We start from the raw sequence: 18,775 nt of genomic DNA, 5'->3' as shown, positions 1-18,775 counted from the left end.
AATATCAACATTTTAAAATTAAGTCCCCCTCTTTAAAATAAAAAGGTTAAATATTAATATTATTATATTAATTTAAGTGAAATTGAACTGAATTCTTTAAGAAATATCTCAAATTTAAACATTAATGATAATAAAAGCATTATTTAAAAGGAAATTTTCATTAAAAATCATTAATTAGATTTTTTGTTAAAGATTAATTATCAATAAAGTTAATAGATATTTTATGTGATATGAATAGAAAATAAAAATGTTAAATAGAATAGTTTTGTTCAAAAACTTATCTTTCTCTCCTTTTTTTAATAGTAAATTTCTTCACAAAAAAAGAATTTTGCTGTTGTAATTGAGACTTTTTTATAGCATAATGGGCTAATTTTATCAACAAGTTTCTTTTACATAAAAAAAATTGAAGCCATGCAAAATCTTATTTGAAGAAGATTTTGACAAATATTACCTAAATTAATGACTCCATGATTATTGTCCATCTAAACACATAATATCAAGATATTTTATTATTATTGAAACTCCTGATCATTATGGTGGTGTGATTAAAGTTATTGAAGGATGATGAGGAGGAAGTAGATTCTTAAATTGAGACTGGGACCAAGGGATCCTAATCATCGTTCACATCTTCTTTCTGTAAAGATTAAGCTCTGGCTTTTGACCATTGACCAAGAGGCACGTGCACCGCATCCTTCTTTTCGTTCAAAAATGCAGAAACGATGATTTCGGCGACGCACGTGCACTCCCTTGTCCCGACATATACTAACATAATCATGCCTTAACTCTCACCTTTGCATTATTTATTGCTCCCTTGATTTGTTTTTTTTAATCTGCTTTGAATATATCCCCTTTACCCCTTAATTTAATCCCACGTTAATGATATCATATAAATTCATTCAAGTGGTACCCACCTTGCACGTGACATTGCCTATACTCTAACTTGAATATAAAGCTCTTTTTAACCTCAATGGCAGAAGCAAGTAGTAATTTATTATGACAATTGACGAGAATAATCACAAGTGTTGCTTACTCGACACCGCCATTTAACATGCAAGGATTAAAATAATAAAATTAAAAGCTAAGCAATGGTATAGTTTGATTTGATTCTTTTTTAAAAGAGACATTAATTGTTTTAAGAGTGTTATGTAAAAACTAAAAACTAAAATAATTTAATATGTTGATTATGATACTTAATATTAATTTGCCTTTTTAATGCTTCGATTTGTATATGAAAATTATATTGATATTAGTTCTCATAATTTAAGAACTAAATTTCTATTACATGTTTCTAAAATTTAAAAAGATTTGACTTTTCTGGAGTCTGTTTGCCCCGTAGTTTTTGTTGTTGTGTTTTTGTGTAGGTTGGCCACAGTCCACAGGGTCTCCCCTTGATCGAAAAAAAAGAAAAAAGATTTCAACTTAATTATTTAAAGATCAAGGTAGATATTTATGTTTTAAAAAAATAATACTACTTATGAAGAACCAAAAACATGGGAAAGAACACAGCATGACATTGATTATATATAGTCACGTTTTAAACAGGAGAAGAGAGACTGAGGTCATACATAAGAAGAGAAAAATGAAATGAACAGAAAAAATATAATTTAAAACAGAAAATTAAATTTCTTTTCCTTCTATATTTTCAATTCACATTTCAAGTATTTTTCTCCCTTACTTTCTTTCTTCTAAATCTAATAGAGGACATGTCTTTAAGAAAAGAAAAAGTTATGTAACAATTAGTCCTTCTGTAAAATTTTCTCTCGAAAATGAAATTGAAAATAAACTTGACAAAGTATGGTAAGAATAGGGTAGGTGTCTTACTTTGATTAAGTAGACCTAGTTTATTTATCAAAGATTTGAGTTTAGCTTATTTATTTAAAACATATCTGATACCTCTCGTAAATCTTAATTTAATTAACCTTTTTAAATGTTTCATCCAGCTTAAAAGCTTATTTAATAGTCTGACCTCATGCTGTGAAGGCTCTTTAAATAATCTAAAGTATATATTTTTTCAGTTAAGTAGACTTTTAATAAAGATCTTTACTTAATTTGTTCAGTAAATTAATTTAAGTCAGCTTAAGTGTTCTTCTCCGAGCTATTCATATCTCTATTCATAATGATAGATTTTCAAGTAAATGAATATATGCACGTGGTAATTATGTATGTTTAGGCATATCTTCACTTCTTTTTTTGGTGAATTTCACTTTTTTTGCCTTTAATACATCATAGATATTGGGACTCATATTTATAAGATTTTGGTTATTTTAAATTCTCGATATTAGACTTGTAATTTATGGCGGGGTATTATTGTAATGCAATTTCTAATTTATGGCGGGGTATTGTTGTAATTTGTGTAAGTTATGAAGGTTTTTCTCGCACAGCAGGGGAGAAGGGGACACATATCTTAGAGATTTAAGTAACTCATTTCTTGATACAGTTTTGTTAATGATTATAAAATTAAGATAAAAATAATTAAACAGTATAACATTCATATTATGAATGCACCTTTCTATAATTCTTAATAAAACCTTTTTATTTATTAATCTCTTAATCATTATTCCAAGGTACTAATTAGTAACCCCTATGGGAATGTGGCACAACTGGGCTTTATATGAGTCTTATGTGATGTCATTAATAATGACTCATTATAAGGTCAAGATTTTTTTTAATGCAATATAAGGTTTAAGACTTAAGTGACATAAAGCATAAAAAGAAAATACTTAAGAGACATTTGATGGGTTGATTGTAGACCTTATTGCTGCCCAAGCTCAGCCACTTGGGGTGGGTCAATATAATAAGCTTTACACATTTCATTTACAATATGGCAGGAAAATTATTTGTGTTCTAAGTTATAACAAATAAAATTTTTTTTTTAATGAAATTATAATTTCAACTTACAAATGCTTTGAATTTGTTTTAGTTTTGTGAAGAAAAGCATAAACTATTTAAGATGAAATATATATCAGTTTTAAAAGGTTATTATAATTAGTATTTATTTACTTTACTTTATTGTTTAGCGATGTCAATGGTATATACAAAATATAATGCTATTAAGATGATATATATATATATATAAAATCCGAATCACAATAAGTATCCGACCATGTAAAAGTAAAAGTCTAAAACAGGTGTTGTCGTGCTAATTGCTCCATGCCATTAAGAATGAGGTAGGCAACTTCAAACACGGCCCTTAAAATTTAATGCAATGCAGCACTGGTCGACTTCATTTGGACATTAACTAAGGGGCTTTGTTATTTTCACAACAATTTTCTAAGTTCACCTTAACCTTTTCAATTTCTTTTTACAAGAATACCTTTGACCACCTTTTCTATTGTATATCTCGACAAGATTTCTGAGATGCAAAATGAAACACATTTTTGTTGTGATTTTCAAGATATACAATAAAACATATTTTCGTTAAAAGTATTTTTCATCATTGTTTTTGAAACGTTGGAGACAAAGTTAAAAATAAGGGGTGTGGGAATAGAAAGAAACTTATATTTGGTAGAGTGAAATGAAATTTTAGAATAAAGTGTAAAAGTATATATCTCACCTATTGTTCATTTTACTCTTTTTTTCACTGCAAACCAAAGAAGACTTAAAAAATAGTCTTATCTAAAACCTGAACCAACACCGGGCTTAGTTTCTAACCTGTTGTGTTTTTTGGGTTGTAGACAGGGCAATTTCTTCTTGCACCCAAAAAATTGCTTCCGTACTTTTCTAGAGTATTCTTTTTACCTTTTGGATTGGCCAATCCAAAATGTAAAAAAGGTGTAACCAATCAGGAACGTAAAGAACCAATCTAGATTGGCCAATCCGAAAGCCATTATAGGGTGCAGAAAGTAATTGCCCATGTCTACATATTTATTGGGTTTTTATGTTATGGGTTGTAGACTGTGTCCACGCATGCTACATGCCTTTGTTAAAAAACGAGACGAGTCTATGATTTTCAGAGAATCTGTACTTACTACTCTTCCTACACAAAAGAAAGAAAAAGAAGCAAGAAAGAACATTCTAATAATTTATTCAAAGAAATATTAAGAACGGTTGAGACTTGATTACTTAATAAAAAAATGGTGATATTTCTATTTTATTTTCATAATGTTTTTAAATCAACTATATTGTAAGATATATTGAATAAATTAGCCATACTACCTTTTAAGAGTAAAAAGTTAAAATTACTTCATTATAAATTTTGATCAATAGTTTTATAGTTCAGAAAAATATTATGAGATATATAAAATTAAAATTAGACCCCAGTAAAGATAGTGAGCGACACTTCTCAAATTTCTAAACGTGGTGCTGGTGAAGCTACCAGAAAACGCGTATATCTCACCGTATTGTATAATTTATGCAACTTATAATTTTGATGTCACTTGATAAGATCTGAAAAGGACATTTTTTTTTGTTTAAGTGTTATTTTTAATTAAAAAACAAATTATTAAAGAGCGAAAGAGATAAAAGAAACAAATTATTAAAACAATAATAAGTATTTCCGTTAAATCTTATCCTGTACATGATAATTCATATTAGCAAACATAAAAAGAAAATATATATGCATGTTTGATTTTTAGGTATAAAAGTATTTTTCAAAGGATTTCTTATTTTGACTTTTGTTTTGTTTTTATCAATTAAATTTAGATTGAAACGGGTACACAACATTTTTAATCACAAGTATTTATGAAGTTTGTAATTTCACAAGGCTTATTATTATATAGTATGATCATAATCCTGAAAAGAACAAAAGTAAATTCTTGGTAGATGGTGGAGCCATTGAAATGAAAGCAAATGGCAAAGAAGTTGATACATAACACTACGACCCCAGCACCATTTGGCAATCGTCACATGCCATAAAAGTCCAAACCTGGCCCTCCCCAATTCAACTCTTCCCTTGGAAATCCCGATTAAAGCAGTAATACAATAGTCTTTGAACCAAACACTTGTGAAAGTCCCAAAAGAAAGCTTTGAAAATTATCATACACAAACCTTTTCTTTATTCCTTTTACAATCTTAAAGTCTCTATCAACACAATTCATAAGCTACCTTATCATACGTGTGTACTGTGATATGCTATTCATTGGATTTGAGGTTGCTTCTTCTTGTTGTTGATAGGGAATTGAAGTTTTTGTAGCTTGGAACAATCAAATGGATGCAATCCAAACCGAGAAAATCTACGTTGCTGTTGGTAATGATGTGCAAGATGGACTTAAGACTTTGAATTGGGCTCTCAAGAAGTGGAATTCTCATCCAATTTCCATTGCTGTTCTCCATGTCACACACAATAGTACCAAGGATTATGTCTATACACCATGTAAGTTGGAGTTATGTTTCAGCTTTAATTTTGTTTGTTTGTTTGCATTGAAATTTTATTGGTTTTAGCTTAGTTTTGTGATTTTGTTGCAGTTGGGAAACTTCCTGCAAGATCTGTGAGTGAGGAGAAACTACAAATTCTCAGGAAAGATGAGCAGGATAAAATCAACAAGCTGCTTTCCAAGTATATTGCTTTTTGTGGCAAGGTATGTGTGTGTACATTTTAGTACTTCAATAGTAGTGTTCTTACTCAGATCTAATGTTTATAGTGATTTAGTCCAATTCCTGAAGCTTTGGTTTTTAATCGTGTTGAATGCTGTTGTGTGATCTGTGTAACTGATCTCAACGAGAGTAGCATAAGGCTTTGTTGTTGTATTCGGATCATATGAAATGAAGTTAGTGGTTCAGTCTAACTATAGTCTTCTGTTTCTGCATATTACAGGTGCCAGCAGAGATTCTTGAAGTTGAGAAATTTGATGAACCTATGCAAAAGCGCGTCATAGACTTGATCTTTGGTCTAGGAATAACCAAATTGGTCATGGGATTTTCATTCATGAAGCCATCCATGTACTCTTTCATTTCCTTGCTCTTTTTCTTCTAAATTTTTTTGCAAGCTATACTGAATTCTCTTATTTTCCTTTAACAATTTTTTTCTTATGGGTCAGGAAATCTAAAGGTGCTATTAGTGGATTGTTCTATGTTCATCAGCACAAGCCTTCCTTCTGTGAATTGTTCATTATTTGTGGAGGGAAGCAAGTTTTCCTCAGAGGAAAAAATGATGAGAAAATCATGGAGGATGATCGCGGGGTCATGAGTGCAAGAATGAGAGATAAGGTAACTTTCAAAGATTGGTTAGACAAGTGGTTTAATGACAAAACCAACGATTCACAAGATAGAAGTACATCACTTTCCTCAACCAATTTGGAGTCCCCTCTGAACCAAAACCAGTGGGAATTTTACCTCCAGGAAATTGAAAAATACTATCAAGAATTGTTGTCTTCGAACTTGGAGGAAGGAAACTGCGTGCTAGAAAATGACGACTCACAGATTGGACCAATTGAGCCACATGTCACTGAACACAACAATTATGATATGGTAACTTCTAAAATATGTGGCCTTGATTAATGCTAATATTTATCTTCTTTGTTCCCTTTCGTTTTGTTCCTTCTAGAGAGTTGTTAGATGATTGGTTTCACTTTTACATAAATGCATGATAAAATTTGTTTTTATTGTACACTATTGAAAAAGAACTTGCGCCTGTTTGTGAAAGTCTAAATTTGATGTGTACTAATATCTTAAATTAAAAAAATTTCTTACTTTGACTCTTGTTAGCGTTTGAAATGAATATAATGTAATATAAATTGAGGGCACCCTTTTCAAACTTTTGGTCGGTTTAGTTTACAAGATACGGAAGCTATTTTCAAATGTTGATCTTGCCCTAAAGCCGTGATTAGCTTTTTATGTTTGCTTTTGGACCCAAAAACAAAAAATTCTTAAATAGTAGATGTTTGAAAATATACTAAAATATAATTTATATGTGCCTTTGATCCCTTTTGTTAGTTCACATGGTGTGGATGGTGTATTAATATTTGTCAAAAATATTGCCTAATTTTGTGTCCTACTCAGAGTGCTGCGGATAAAATTGAGATCCTGAAAAATAAGCTTAATGAAGCTCAGAAGATTATCCAATTAAAGAGGAAAGAAGCCAAGGATAATATAGAGAGGCATACTAAAGCTGAATGGGCAATTTGTTTATGCAACAGTCGGGTAATATTCTATTCTAAATCAGTTTAACTTGGTAACACATGCAAAATCTTTCCTCTCTCCGTCTTTAATAAATAGTCAAAACAATAAATGAAAGATACAACATTGGCCACATTAATTAAGCCTGGAATAATAAAATTTATATTTATGATCTCTAAATGTGCAGTACTTTTGTCATCAAATTATTCCCTTAAATGTGTGTCTATTGATCAAATTAATTCTTGAAATTAGTAATCAAACAACTACCTTAATTGAAAAAATTACTGAAATAAATATAGTTTAATTGGCAACATATAAGCTTGTGTGGAGGGGGGGAGAGACCTAGCCTAGATGTATTTTAAGTATGATTAAGGTTTAAAAGCTAATAAAAATGTCACGAGGTCCCACAAAGAACCAAAAGCACACATTATAGTAGCAACAAAATATCAATAAAAAAATTAGGCATGTTAATTATGTAACATGTGAAAATTAAAAATTAAAATGTCCTTTAAATTAAGATACTTCTTAGTTGTAATAAATTAACAAAAAGTGTAATTAAGAAGAAAAGAATTCACTATTAAGCTATATATATTATAATAGAGAATTCAAAAGATATAATATAAGACAAAACCAAATGTATACTTTAAATTCTTTTAATTAAAATTAGTATGTTGTTTCAATAAAATATGTTTAGCTATTTTATAAATTAAGGAGACATAATAATAATAATAATAATAATAATAATAATAATAATAATAATAATAATAATAATATAACTCTTAAAAGTTATATCTACCATCAAGCGTATATATAAATTAGCACGAACTATTTTAGCTAAACCAAAATATTAAATTTGAGTTTTGAATATCTTGTTAAATATTTGGAGGAAGATACATATAATTTACTCAAATTTGGTCAATTTAATCTGACTTAGCATAATTATCACATGTAGATACCTTGCTTGAATACTAACAAAAATTTAAGATTACAATTTTTTTTAATATTAATTATTGATTTTACTTTTGAGCATTTGACTAACTAACTATACCTTCTAGGGGTTAATTTATCTAATTTTTTTTTCTGGCATGAAATTCACGTAAATTCCTTATCTATTAACTGGTACTTGTTAGGCCGAAGAACTGGAAAGTCGAATACGAGAAGAGGCGAGTGCAAGAGAGGAGCTAAAGAAGGAATCAGACGCAGAGAAAGAGCAAACAGTGGAGATGAAAACGGAGCTGGAAGAGAGGAAGAGGAGCCTGAGATCCCTGACGGAAGTTCAATCGGAGCTCTCAAACAGGCTTCAAATATGGACGTTGGCGAAGACGCGGGCGGAGACGCAGCTGGAGAAGGCGGTGGGGGAGAGGAGCGAGATGGTGAGGGAGATAGAGGAGCTGAGGCGGCAGAGGGACGTGTTCAATCGGAGGATCGAGTTTTGCAAGGAGAAGGACGCCATCGGAATGGCCGCGAGCCTCGCCGAGATGACGTGCTGCGCATTCAGGGAGTACACCGAGGAGGAGCTCCGGTTGGCGACGGATAACTTCTCCGACCGCCTCAGGTTCAAGTCCGGCGGGGATTGGACTAATGTGTATAGAGGACGCTTTAACCATTCCTCTGTTGCTATCAAGATGCTTCCTTCTTTGTCACACCAACATTTCCAATCCAAGGTACAAATATAAGTATTTAACGTAAAGTTTATGTTATTCTATTTTTTGTTATGGGAACTACTAAAATGAAAGTATAGTTCTCGTTAAACAACAACTTAAAAAACATTTATAAGAAAGTTTGGTCTAAATATTAATATGTAACATTGATTTATTATATTTTAATTTACTAGAAACTTGCGTAATACACGATAAATTACTAAATAATTTTCAACTAACATATGCCAATAGTCTTGATTAATTTTTATGTAATGCTTATTTGTATATTTGAATTTTCAAAAATAATAATAACATTCAATTCATAATGCACATGCCATTACAAGCAAAGTGTTTGTGTGATTGCTTTAGTTCTTTTAGTGTTTTTAAAGAAACTTGCACTGTTACACAAGAGTTCCAATATTCATCAAGAGCCAACACATTTTCAAGTTCAATTGGGTTAACATTTTGCTAACCTACCAACCCTTAACAGATCATGGGCCAGCCCATCAGACTTTGTCAGCGTATTTTGACACTCCAAATAAATTATAAGAGTCGCATTATCATCATCAAACATGCTAAATTAAATGGTTATCTTAAGTCTTTTTTCCAAAAAAAAAATCTAGCTATTTGAGATTTTTTTTTAAAAAAAATATTAAAAATAATAAAATGTCTTCTTCCTCAGCTTGGATTTACTAATTTATCCTGCATTTTTCAGGTGAGGCTTCTTGGTGATATGAGGCAACCTCATCTGGTTGCCATGGTAGGCTTTTGCTCCGAGCCCAAATGCATAGTTTTGGAATACATGGGCAATGGAAGCTTACGTGACATGCTGTTTTCTAGGAGAAGAAACCGGGTCTTACGATGGCATGACCGAATACGAATAGCCACGGAAGTTTGTTCGGGTCTGGGCTTTCTCAATGCAGCTGAGTTGAGGCCCGCTATTCATTGTCATTTGAGCTCATCAAAAATCCTCTTAGACCGCAATTTGGTTGCAAAGATCACGGGCTTTGGGCTTCTTGAATGCCATGATGAGCAATGTAACGTTGAGTCAGATTTGCAAGCCATAGGGGTTTTGTTGATACATCTTCTGACGGGAAGAAATTGGGCCGGGCTCGTCGAGGAGGTGATGACAGTGGATATGGATAGGAAGGCTTTGGGTAGTGTTCTTGATGAGATGGCTGGACAATGGCCATTGGATCTTGCAAGGGAACTTGCTGCCCTGGCTATGAGGTGCATGTCCATCAAAGCCAAACCCAACTCAGAACTCAGCATTGCTAGGGTTTTAGAGGAACTCAATGAGATAAGAAGAAACGGGGATGAAATAGTTGAAAGGGAAGGGCCAAAGACAATTATTGGTGGATGTATAGATAGGGCAGGTTCCAGTGATATGCCTAGTGTTTTCCTTTGCCCCATACTTCAGGTTAGTCTCTCGATATTTTAATTTTTATATAAGTCAGAGTATATTTGGATAAACTTCTCCATGAGTATTTATTGTCAAAGAAAATAAAAAGATCAAATATAGTATTAAATTTCTTCAACTAAAATTAAGCTTTTTTTGAGAGGAACTAACTAAAATTAACCTATGCGCACCTTATCTTTTAGAGGATTTAAATGAATAAAAAAAATCTATAAAAGTTAGATGTATTAGTTGGTTTTACTTTATAAAAGAAGTTTAATTTATTTTATATAAGGACCTAACCTAAGTATAATATACATAAATATTTCTCCTGGCCAGCTAGATATGATTTTTCCTTTATTTATTTGTAATGTATATTGTATGTTGCAAAATTGCATGACTAATCCTGATGAAATTCGAAAAAGCCACTAGCCTAGTGATATCAAGAATGATCATATGTTGAGTCCCGCACATACAAACAGGCAAAAGTGGAGTTACATTTTATGTTTGGTAATAATCCTTGAACTTAAGGTTGTGTTCTTGTGTTGTTGACTCTGCAGGAGGCAATGACAAACCCACACGTGGCAGCAGATGGATTTTCTTATGAGCTAGAAGCAATAGAACACTGGCTGCAGTCGGGGCGTGACACATCACCAATGACAAATTTGAGGCTGAAGCACACATTCCTCACCCCTAATCACACCCTTCGTTCCCTAATTCAGGACTGGCAGACCAACAAATCAACCTAGAGTTACACATTAGTACTGAATTCTTTTTAGGTTAAATTAGTATTGTTGTCCTTTAATTTATTATTTATTATTTAAGTTTAATTTAGTTTTTTAATTTTTAAAACTAATTCAATTTAGTTCTTTAATTATTTTTTTTTCTTTTCAATTTGGTCCTTTAATTTTTAAAATCGATTCTTTTTTTTTAAAAAAATATATATATTGTGACAGTTTAAAATCATTTAGTGACAGTTTTGAATCATCATTAGATACAATTTCTTACCATTTAGACTGAAAAATCAAATTAAATCGATTTAAAAAATTAAAAAATTAAATTAAACCCAAAAATATTAAAGGATCAAATTAAACCTAAATAATAAATTAAAGAATCAAAATACTAATTTAACCTTCTTTTATTTCATTAGATCATATGTACAGATAAAATAAGGGTTGTGACTGATTTTTTTATTCGCAGTTCCACTAATAGACCATTAGCTCAAGAGAAATACTAACAACATAAACTCTAAGACACTTATTACTTAAAAAGCAACCAATTGAATTGGTGAGTCATGGGCAGATTCAAGTCTAAATCTTTCTAATCTTTGACTTACCATTCTTTCCTTTGACAGTGACTCGCTACAACTCTTTCAAGTATTAACTCAATGTGAAACTGAAAAAATGGAATATTTATTGATAAAAAAACATAAATACGAGAGTACATTTTTTTTTCAGCAGACACTTGACGTGTGAAACAACTATCAACTATGAAATTTTCCAAGCATAATAAATATTCTATAGCTATAAGTAATCAGTCTAAGTCTATCATCAATCTAATGTCACTATAGTTATATTACACATCCTTGTATAATTTACCTTCGTCCTCATGAACAGCAACATCTTCTAGTCCCACGGAAGAGAATAAAGGAATAATAGACATATCCCAGGAGTGGCCTTTTTCTTGAAGGAATGTTACCAGGATTAAAATTTGAGAGTGAACCAAGCATTAGACTCCCAAGCATTTGAAGCAACAACAACACCGCACAACTTTCTTTGGCAGCGAATATTCGGATTGCAGTGAGGGATCAGTGACAATGTCTTCAGCTTGCGACCATAAATACACCCCTCGTTCTTCTTGACTGCCAGGGACGGTGTTGTCCAGTAGGAATGCCACCAACAGTGTAACCACCATGTTCAAGGACATAAGAGCATTGATTGCAAAATCAAGCTTGAACATAGAAAATGATAGGTTAGCTCATATTCATCAGAAGAGGAAACAAGTTATAGCTGAATTTACAAGAAAATCAAGCAAAAGTAAAGATTTGTCATTAAGGACAAATTTACATGATACCAGTTTCAATCAGGATAAATCCGCTAGGATGTCAGAGGCTTGTGAACTAAGTCAAACTTAATTAATAATTGACATATTCAATTATAAGCTATACAGACAGCCTTTCTTTTGTTTGTTCCTTTGATTTTTCATTTTTTACATTTACGGAAAAATGTACTTACTTGTTTAATGCCTGAACGGAATGGCCCACTTGATGCTGCTGCATAAGGAACCAGATAACTGGGCAGTATCAGACTTGACTCGGCCTGGTATTGTTGAAAATAAGCAGGGATGGACATGCCAAGGAACAGCGAAACGCCAACTATTGTTATGTTCCTAAAGCTGGCTGATTTACTATACTGTAAATTTGAGAGGCCCAATGCTGCAGTAAGAGCCCACATGAAACACAGTACAGAAGCAGCCAAGGCCTGTGGAATGGAAGCAAGAAGGGCACCCACTTTCCCTACAAAAACAAGCAAACAATAGAGATTGGACAAGACAACAAAATAGCCTGTGTGTTACACACAATCTATCTTATATTAACAGTCATATTTTGAGACTCAAATGCACCAAAATGATGGAAAGGAAAGTTGGACAAGAATATTGAATTCAATTATGGATTTTTGTCTCAAAGTGTTGTTATTTTACCTATAAATGAGAACAGGATCACGAAAGCTGCTCCAACTACCACTACCTTCCGACTTGCCACCTTTGTGATGTCAATTGTGTGCGTGTTTTCTGTCAAGGTTGTTGCGCCGGTACCAGAACCCCAAAGACCAGCCAATATACTACAGAAACCCTCAAGTGCAATTCCTCGGCTCACAACTCCGGGAGTTGGAGGCCTCGAGTTAACTTGCAGAGATGTAGCACGATAAGTTCCAACCTGGAAAAAGGATATGTCGTTTACATAGTTACAATTACAGTATAATCTCCTATGTAATTGGTTTGATCCTTGCTTTCTACATGAAAATTCATCATAATATTTAAATGACAATAATCATGCCTTTCAAGTCTAAGAAAATCAATCATATTCAGAGGGCGGGGACCTTGAGTTTGCCTAAACCCATACAAATGAGGATAGTTCTGTGAGTGGGTGTGCATGTGAACAACTTTCTTTAATTTAAGACATATCTTTAACATTTATGAAGATTTTGCTAACTCCATTTTGAATTTCAGTCTAAAACAGATGATAATTTGCAATTGCAAGCATTTAAATATGATACTTACTGAATCCACAGAGGCAACCAGTGACACTATGACCATGATTATGGAAGTCCTAAAATGGAAAATAGGGATACCCCATTGTAAAGGGTAAGGAATTCTGACCCATGCAGCAGTAGACAATGCATTGGAAACATCAGTCCTGCAATGCTTCATGGTATACGCATGTTTTCTACATGCATCCAACAGAATGTTTGAACTTGGTATATCTGGATTGCATCCTTTGTAATTATATGCTCCCCCAGCTGTTAAAAAGGATGCATATATCCAAATTATTGTCAAACTCAAGGGAACCTGAAAATATTAAAAAAGTATGTTATAAGAATTTTTTCTTATACACGCACATGCTAAAGGGAGGACTTAGTCAGCGCTGTCCACAATTACTCACATAAGAAAAACTATAATGAAAGCATGACATAGCTCATCAATATGAAAAAAGAACAAGTAACATATTAATTTAAGATACTTACAGCATAAATTCGAAATAAGTGGCGCCCAAAGATAGATATTCCTCGAAGATACTTCAAACAAGACAAAAAAAAAAGTAATAATGAGTTTTTGAACACTGCTGAAAATTGAAATCGTTTAATAATAAAAAAAAGCCCATGATACCATACAAGAAGAAATTTTACAAATTATAACAATTAGAAAACCATTTCTGATACCAAATATCCTGGATTGGTGCTGCTTGAAATGCATGCATGACTCACCAGAGTGAATATTAGAACCAGCGCTATCTGTGGAATGGTAATTTCGGGGCATGAGCCTGCTTGTGGAAAACCATAACTGAAGAATGCTAAACCTACAGCAGCAACAGTTGGGGCAACCACAATTGGGTTGATTAACCTACAATTGTAAGGAACAGATTAGACTCAAGTCTTTACAACTCTCTTTCGATAAAAGTTCAGTAGCTTCTATAACTTAATTGATCAATGCAAGTTCCTTTTATGCGTATGTGTCACACCATAAATATTAAGCAGGGCAACAGAGCAGCAAACAAACAAAATATAAAATTTTACTAAATTGAATGCAAGATAATATTTATGAACATAAGATATGACATGTAACTTCTTACCTGAGTAGAATAGACATTAAACCACTAAATCCCAGGATACATTGGAATACTGAACCAACAATTATAGCTCCTTGGAGTTCCCTCATTATGTGTCTAAATTTCTGCAATTAAAATATGCAAGCTTCAATATGTAAACTGACAATATATAACAACTAATAGAATAAAAGTAAAATTTTCATGTGATTTATCAACAACAGGTTAAAGGTTCATATTCTGCTGACAAAAACTGACAATGCAGAAGTCTGTTAAGAGTTAACAGATACATAATAGCAGAAAGAATAAAGGGAAAATTATGCCGGTGATTCAAATATATATAAATTTAAACTTTAAACAGTAAACAAGTCATGTGAAAATTAACTCCTAACTACATTCTCTGAAGTACTTGCATTTCAAAGTGCAGATAGTTTATGGATTTAGATAACTTAATATTATTTTTAATGCCTAAACTGAAAGAGACTGAGAGTGATGTGTTAATGAATTAACATTTTGCGTCTGTCAAATAAGTAAATGAACTTACATGTTCAGTAAGATTCCGATATTCTTGAGCATTTATGATAACTAATGCTGGTGCTAAATACACAAATGAGCTCCCTTGAACTAAAGGCAGTCGGGTACCAAAGTAGGAGTGCAGTATAGTTGTGATGCCAGAAAGAAACAGTATTGTAGAAATTACGGTAGCAGTATCCTTCTGTGATCAGCAATTAATGTAAAATGAATAGATAAGAATATGAAAAACTATCAATTTTCTTAAAGTAGCAGGCAATAAACAGTAAATAAGAGCATATGCTTACATCTGTTCCACCCATGACAGGTACCATGACTAATGGAATCAATACAAGAGAACCAACCAACGATAGATAGTGCTGCAGGCCATAATAGATAAGAGGTACTGCAGTTGAGAATGCAAAGATGTAAATGAAAAAGAGGTAATAATTTTTTGGCAATTTACAACGACGTGATCTGAAGACTAATATTCTAAGATAAAGATCATGTTTATGAGGGGGAAGGGCATGGAATTTAGCTTTCCATGCCTGGGTAAATAATTCTATAAATTCCTGTAAATTGTAGACATTCTTTTTCTCTCTCTTTCCTAATTTTTTTCACATTCATATTCTATCCTGTAAATTGGAGAGTCTCCTCTATGGAAGGGATCCGCAATCAGTCATGGAAAAGAACAGTAGCAACTAGAGAGATTAAAGCAGTTGATGGCATTTATGCCAAAATCCAATCCAAATAACACTCACACCATCCTCCCTCTATTCTTAAACAAGATAGTACTCATCACCCGCAGACCAATTCACGAAGATATAAATGAACTTATTGATGAGCTTCAGAACATCCAAAAAAAGGAGGTTAGCAACATACCATTCAGGCATTCACATTGCTGAACATGCAGCATTATCCAACTCAAAAATTATAAAGATAAAAAAAAAGCACACTCCCTAGAGACATGAATTTTTCCACAGACACACGCATTCAAGTCCAACCAGAAAATTTTCAAACCATCCAAAACAAGCATTCTCTAAAACATACACTAAAAAACCAAACAAATCAAGGGTAAAAAAGAAGAACACAAACTAACCAATCCCGGGATTCTCTTTGAGCCCGCACTTCAATCCCAACGGTCCCTGCCACCCTCCATCAGCAACCTCCTCCCCTTCATGAAGCACACTGACCTTAACATCCCCATTTCCCTCCTCCCCCTCCTTTTCCTCATTCACAGGAGCCACTGCAGAAACTCCATGCCCATTCCCATTCCCATTGAAACCAACTTTCCTCTCACAACCCTCATTCTCCTTCTCTTTCCTCCCTCTCCCATCCAAAACAGCACCATTCTCACCCCTCATTGCTCCTCCATGAGTCTCTTGTTCGATCTCGTTTTGCCTCGTTCTCCCCACCACCGGATCTATCTCTATCTTCGGAGATGACCCTCCTCCTCTCCTCTCTAAAGCTTCAAACTTTGCACTTCCACTTGACCCTGCTTCCCCAGAGTAATCTGACACAAAACCTGTTCTTTTCGCCCACGACCGTAACTCTCTCGGGTTGTGCTCGCTTCTCGGCACAAAAGGGTCCACTTTTTTGCCTGCTAGAGTAACACCTCCCTGCTGTTTCTTCTTCCCAGTGCTACCCCTCACACTCATCGCCACGTTTCTGTTCAATGATTCTGAGTTCGACCCAGTTTCCATTGTCACTGATGAACTCTACCCAGTTCGGTATAAAAAAGAAAGATGAGACTTTTGGAGGCACAGTGGAAGCAAAATGGTGTGAAAACGAACAAGAGAGTTCAGTGTGAAACAGTTGAAAGCGACCGTGGAACGAAGGAGGGAGAGGAATTTACCGAAACGTCCCTATGGAATGACCGTTGATAAAGGAGGTGTTAAGTGGAGTGTAGTGTAGCAGCTGAATGAGTGAGGAAGCTTGTTTCCATTCTCTCTCTCTCTCTCTCTCTCTTGGGCCCTTGAATCAGACAAATTGAATGTGCGTCATTTTTTATTCGGTGGGAATGATGATGAGATTTATTACAATGTTTGGCTCTTTGCTTATGGTTTAAGTAATCTTCTTCTGCTGTGACCAAATTGCAAGCTCAAGGAGTGGGGTTGTTCAGTTCAATTGATTAAACACATGAACACGATGATGATGACATGATAGAAAGAGCAGAGCTAAATCGGTCCAATCCCAAGTTTTTTTTGGTTTTTTTTTTCGGTTTCATGAGGCAAGGTCCAATCCCAAGTTTACTCATGGTGATGATAAGTACTTAATTTCTATAAAAAAAATGAATTACATTTCACAATATAACATTATGTATATCATTCGATTAAAATAAGTAATTAATAAGGTTAGATTTAAATAAATAAAAAAATCATTATATATGGTCCAAGATTAATACTTTTTATACACATTATTTTTTTCCTTGAGATTATGATTGTTCAAAGATTTCTAAAGTTATTTCTGGGAAAACAAATTTGAAAATGTAATATTTTTTTGTGTGTACAAGACTACAAGCTACAAGTTATAAAAAAAAATAATCACCTCTTTTTAAAGTTGTCAATAAAGATTAATTCAATTAATTAATAAATAAAGAATCCACATCTTATATGAAAGTAAGTTTAATTCTTAGGATTAATGGAAAGACGTTATTGGTAAATAATATATAAATACTCTTTTAAGTCTTAAAATTTATTTTGATTTCAATGAACTTACTATATTCAACATCCCTAAACTTTTTTTAATAAAGATAAAGATCTCTAAAAGTTGTTCATGGGAAAATAAATTTGAAAATGTAACATTTTCGTTGTACAAGTTATAAAGAAAATGAATTTGTCCCTTTTAAAATGAATAAATGTAAAGTAAGTAAGTTTAATCATTAAAAAAGTTGTTGATATTTTAACATATCACATGATTTGATATATATATATATATGAACTGGTTTTGCATATCAATATTTTTCAGATTAAAAATTGCAAAATTTAGGCATGTGAAAATCTATAAATTGTCATTGGTAAACATACTTTGCACAACATTTGTCATTTTTATTCTTAATTTTTCGATCTCAAATTCAATTTTAATTTTATTTTTTTGTTGCTAAATGGATACTAGCCAATTTAATTTGTACCTTTATTGTAATTACAATTTCATGTAAAATTATCAATCTTCTCCTTCTAGTTAAAATCCTCCATTTTTCCAATGTTTTTACAACTACCAAATAATCCAACAATAAATTTTATGCAAAATTATCAATTCCTTACTACCAAAAGCTCTAAAAAAAATTCCTATGTCTCTACTACCAGGCAAACAACTCTTGGGAGCCCTCAAATTTTAGTAGTAATGTAAAATCCAATAATGTGAAAGTGGAAATGTAAGTTTCACAATTTTTATTTTACTAAATTTGGCCTAAAAAAACACTACACTTTATTTTGATGAAGGAGAGAATTCTAGTAAAAATGCAAGTCAAGCTTACTATGGAAGAAAATAGGCTTCTCGTTCAAGCATAACTCATCAAGTATTACAAGTAAGCAATCCAAGGAAAGAAAAATAAGTGCTTGGAGAAAGACATCATGGGTAACACATGTAAAACTTTTTTTTTTTACTTAATGTTAGTAAGTTAAGTTTTAAAAAATTAGTTTTGATTTTTAAAATTTTATTTTGATACTTTTTTATTTTCCATAAAATATATTTATCGTATTTTAAAGTTTTAAATAATTAATTTAAATTTATTTTTTAAAAAAATTATAAACTTCTGAAAAAACTTTGTAATGCATCATCTTCAAACTTCTAAACTCTTAATTAATTTGTTAATAACTTTTAGTTTTTATGTGCATCCTATCACTTTTGCAACAA

The 18,775-nt window shown here is 32.5% G+C and overlaps 2 protein-coding genes across 4 annotated transcripts; one reads left to right on the top strand and one right to left on the bottom strand.

Moving 5' to 3' along the window:
• The first annotated feature begins 4,888 nt into the window (after positions 1-4,888).
• Positions 4,889-10,919, top strand: LOC114425431 (putative U-box domain-containing protein 50). Of its 2 annotated transcripts, XM_028392359.1 has the most exons (8): positions 4,892-5,311; positions 5,404-5,516; positions 5,753-5,877; positions 5,976-6,405; positions 6,937-7,077; positions 8,184-8,717; positions 9,409-10,113; positions 10,650-10,919. In XM_028392359.1, exons 1-8 carry the CDS (start codon positions 5,146-5,148, stop codon positions 10,836-10,838), a joined length of 2,403 nt encoding a protein of 800 aa, XP_028248160.1. In that variant the 5' UTR covers positions 4,892-5,145; the 3' UTR covers positions 10,839-10,919. The 2 variants fall into 2 exon arrangements, with proteins under 2 accessions (XP_028248161.1, XP_028248160.1); XM_028392360.1 differs by lacking the exon at positions 6,937-7,077 and having other exon boundaries at positions 4,889-5,311.
• A 560-nt stretch (positions 10,920-11,479) lies between these two features.
• Positions 11,480-17,028, bottom strand: LOC114368930 (nucleobase-ascorbate transporter 11-like). Of its 2 annotated transcripts, none has more exons than XM_028326228.1 (10): positions 16,020-17,028; positions 15,229-15,326; positions 14,955-15,125; positions 14,438-14,538; positions 14,073-14,208; positions 13,833-13,883; positions 13,468-13,656; positions 12,790-13,024; positions 12,324-12,604; positions 11,480-12,039 (listed from the first exon to the last, which is right to left on the bottom strand). In XM_028326228.1, the coding sequence occupies exons 1-10, from the start codon at positions 16,621-16,623 to the stop codon at positions 11,818-11,820; spliced, it is 2,088 nt and encodes a 695-aa protein (XP_028182029.1). In that variant the 5' UTR covers positions 16,624-17,028; the 3' UTR covers positions 11,480-11,817. The 2 variants fall into 2 exon arrangements, with proteins under 2 accessions (XP_028182029.1, XP_028182028.1); XM_028326227.1 differs by having other exon boundaries at positions 13,369-13,656; positions 16,020-17,023.
• Between the last annotated feature and the right edge of the window lie 1,747 nt (positions 17,029-18,775).

The sequence above is a fragment of the Glycine soja genome, chromosome 9, assembly GCF_004193775.1.
Source record: "Glycine soja cultivar W05 chromosome 9, ASM419377v2, whole genome shotgun sequence".
NCBI classification, from domain to species: Eukaryota; Viridiplantae; Streptophyta; class Magnoliopsida; order Fabales; family Fabaceae; genus Glycine; species Glycine soja.
Note: the sequence above shows the minus strand (reverse complement) of the source record. Positions and strands in the feature narration are given on the sequence as shown.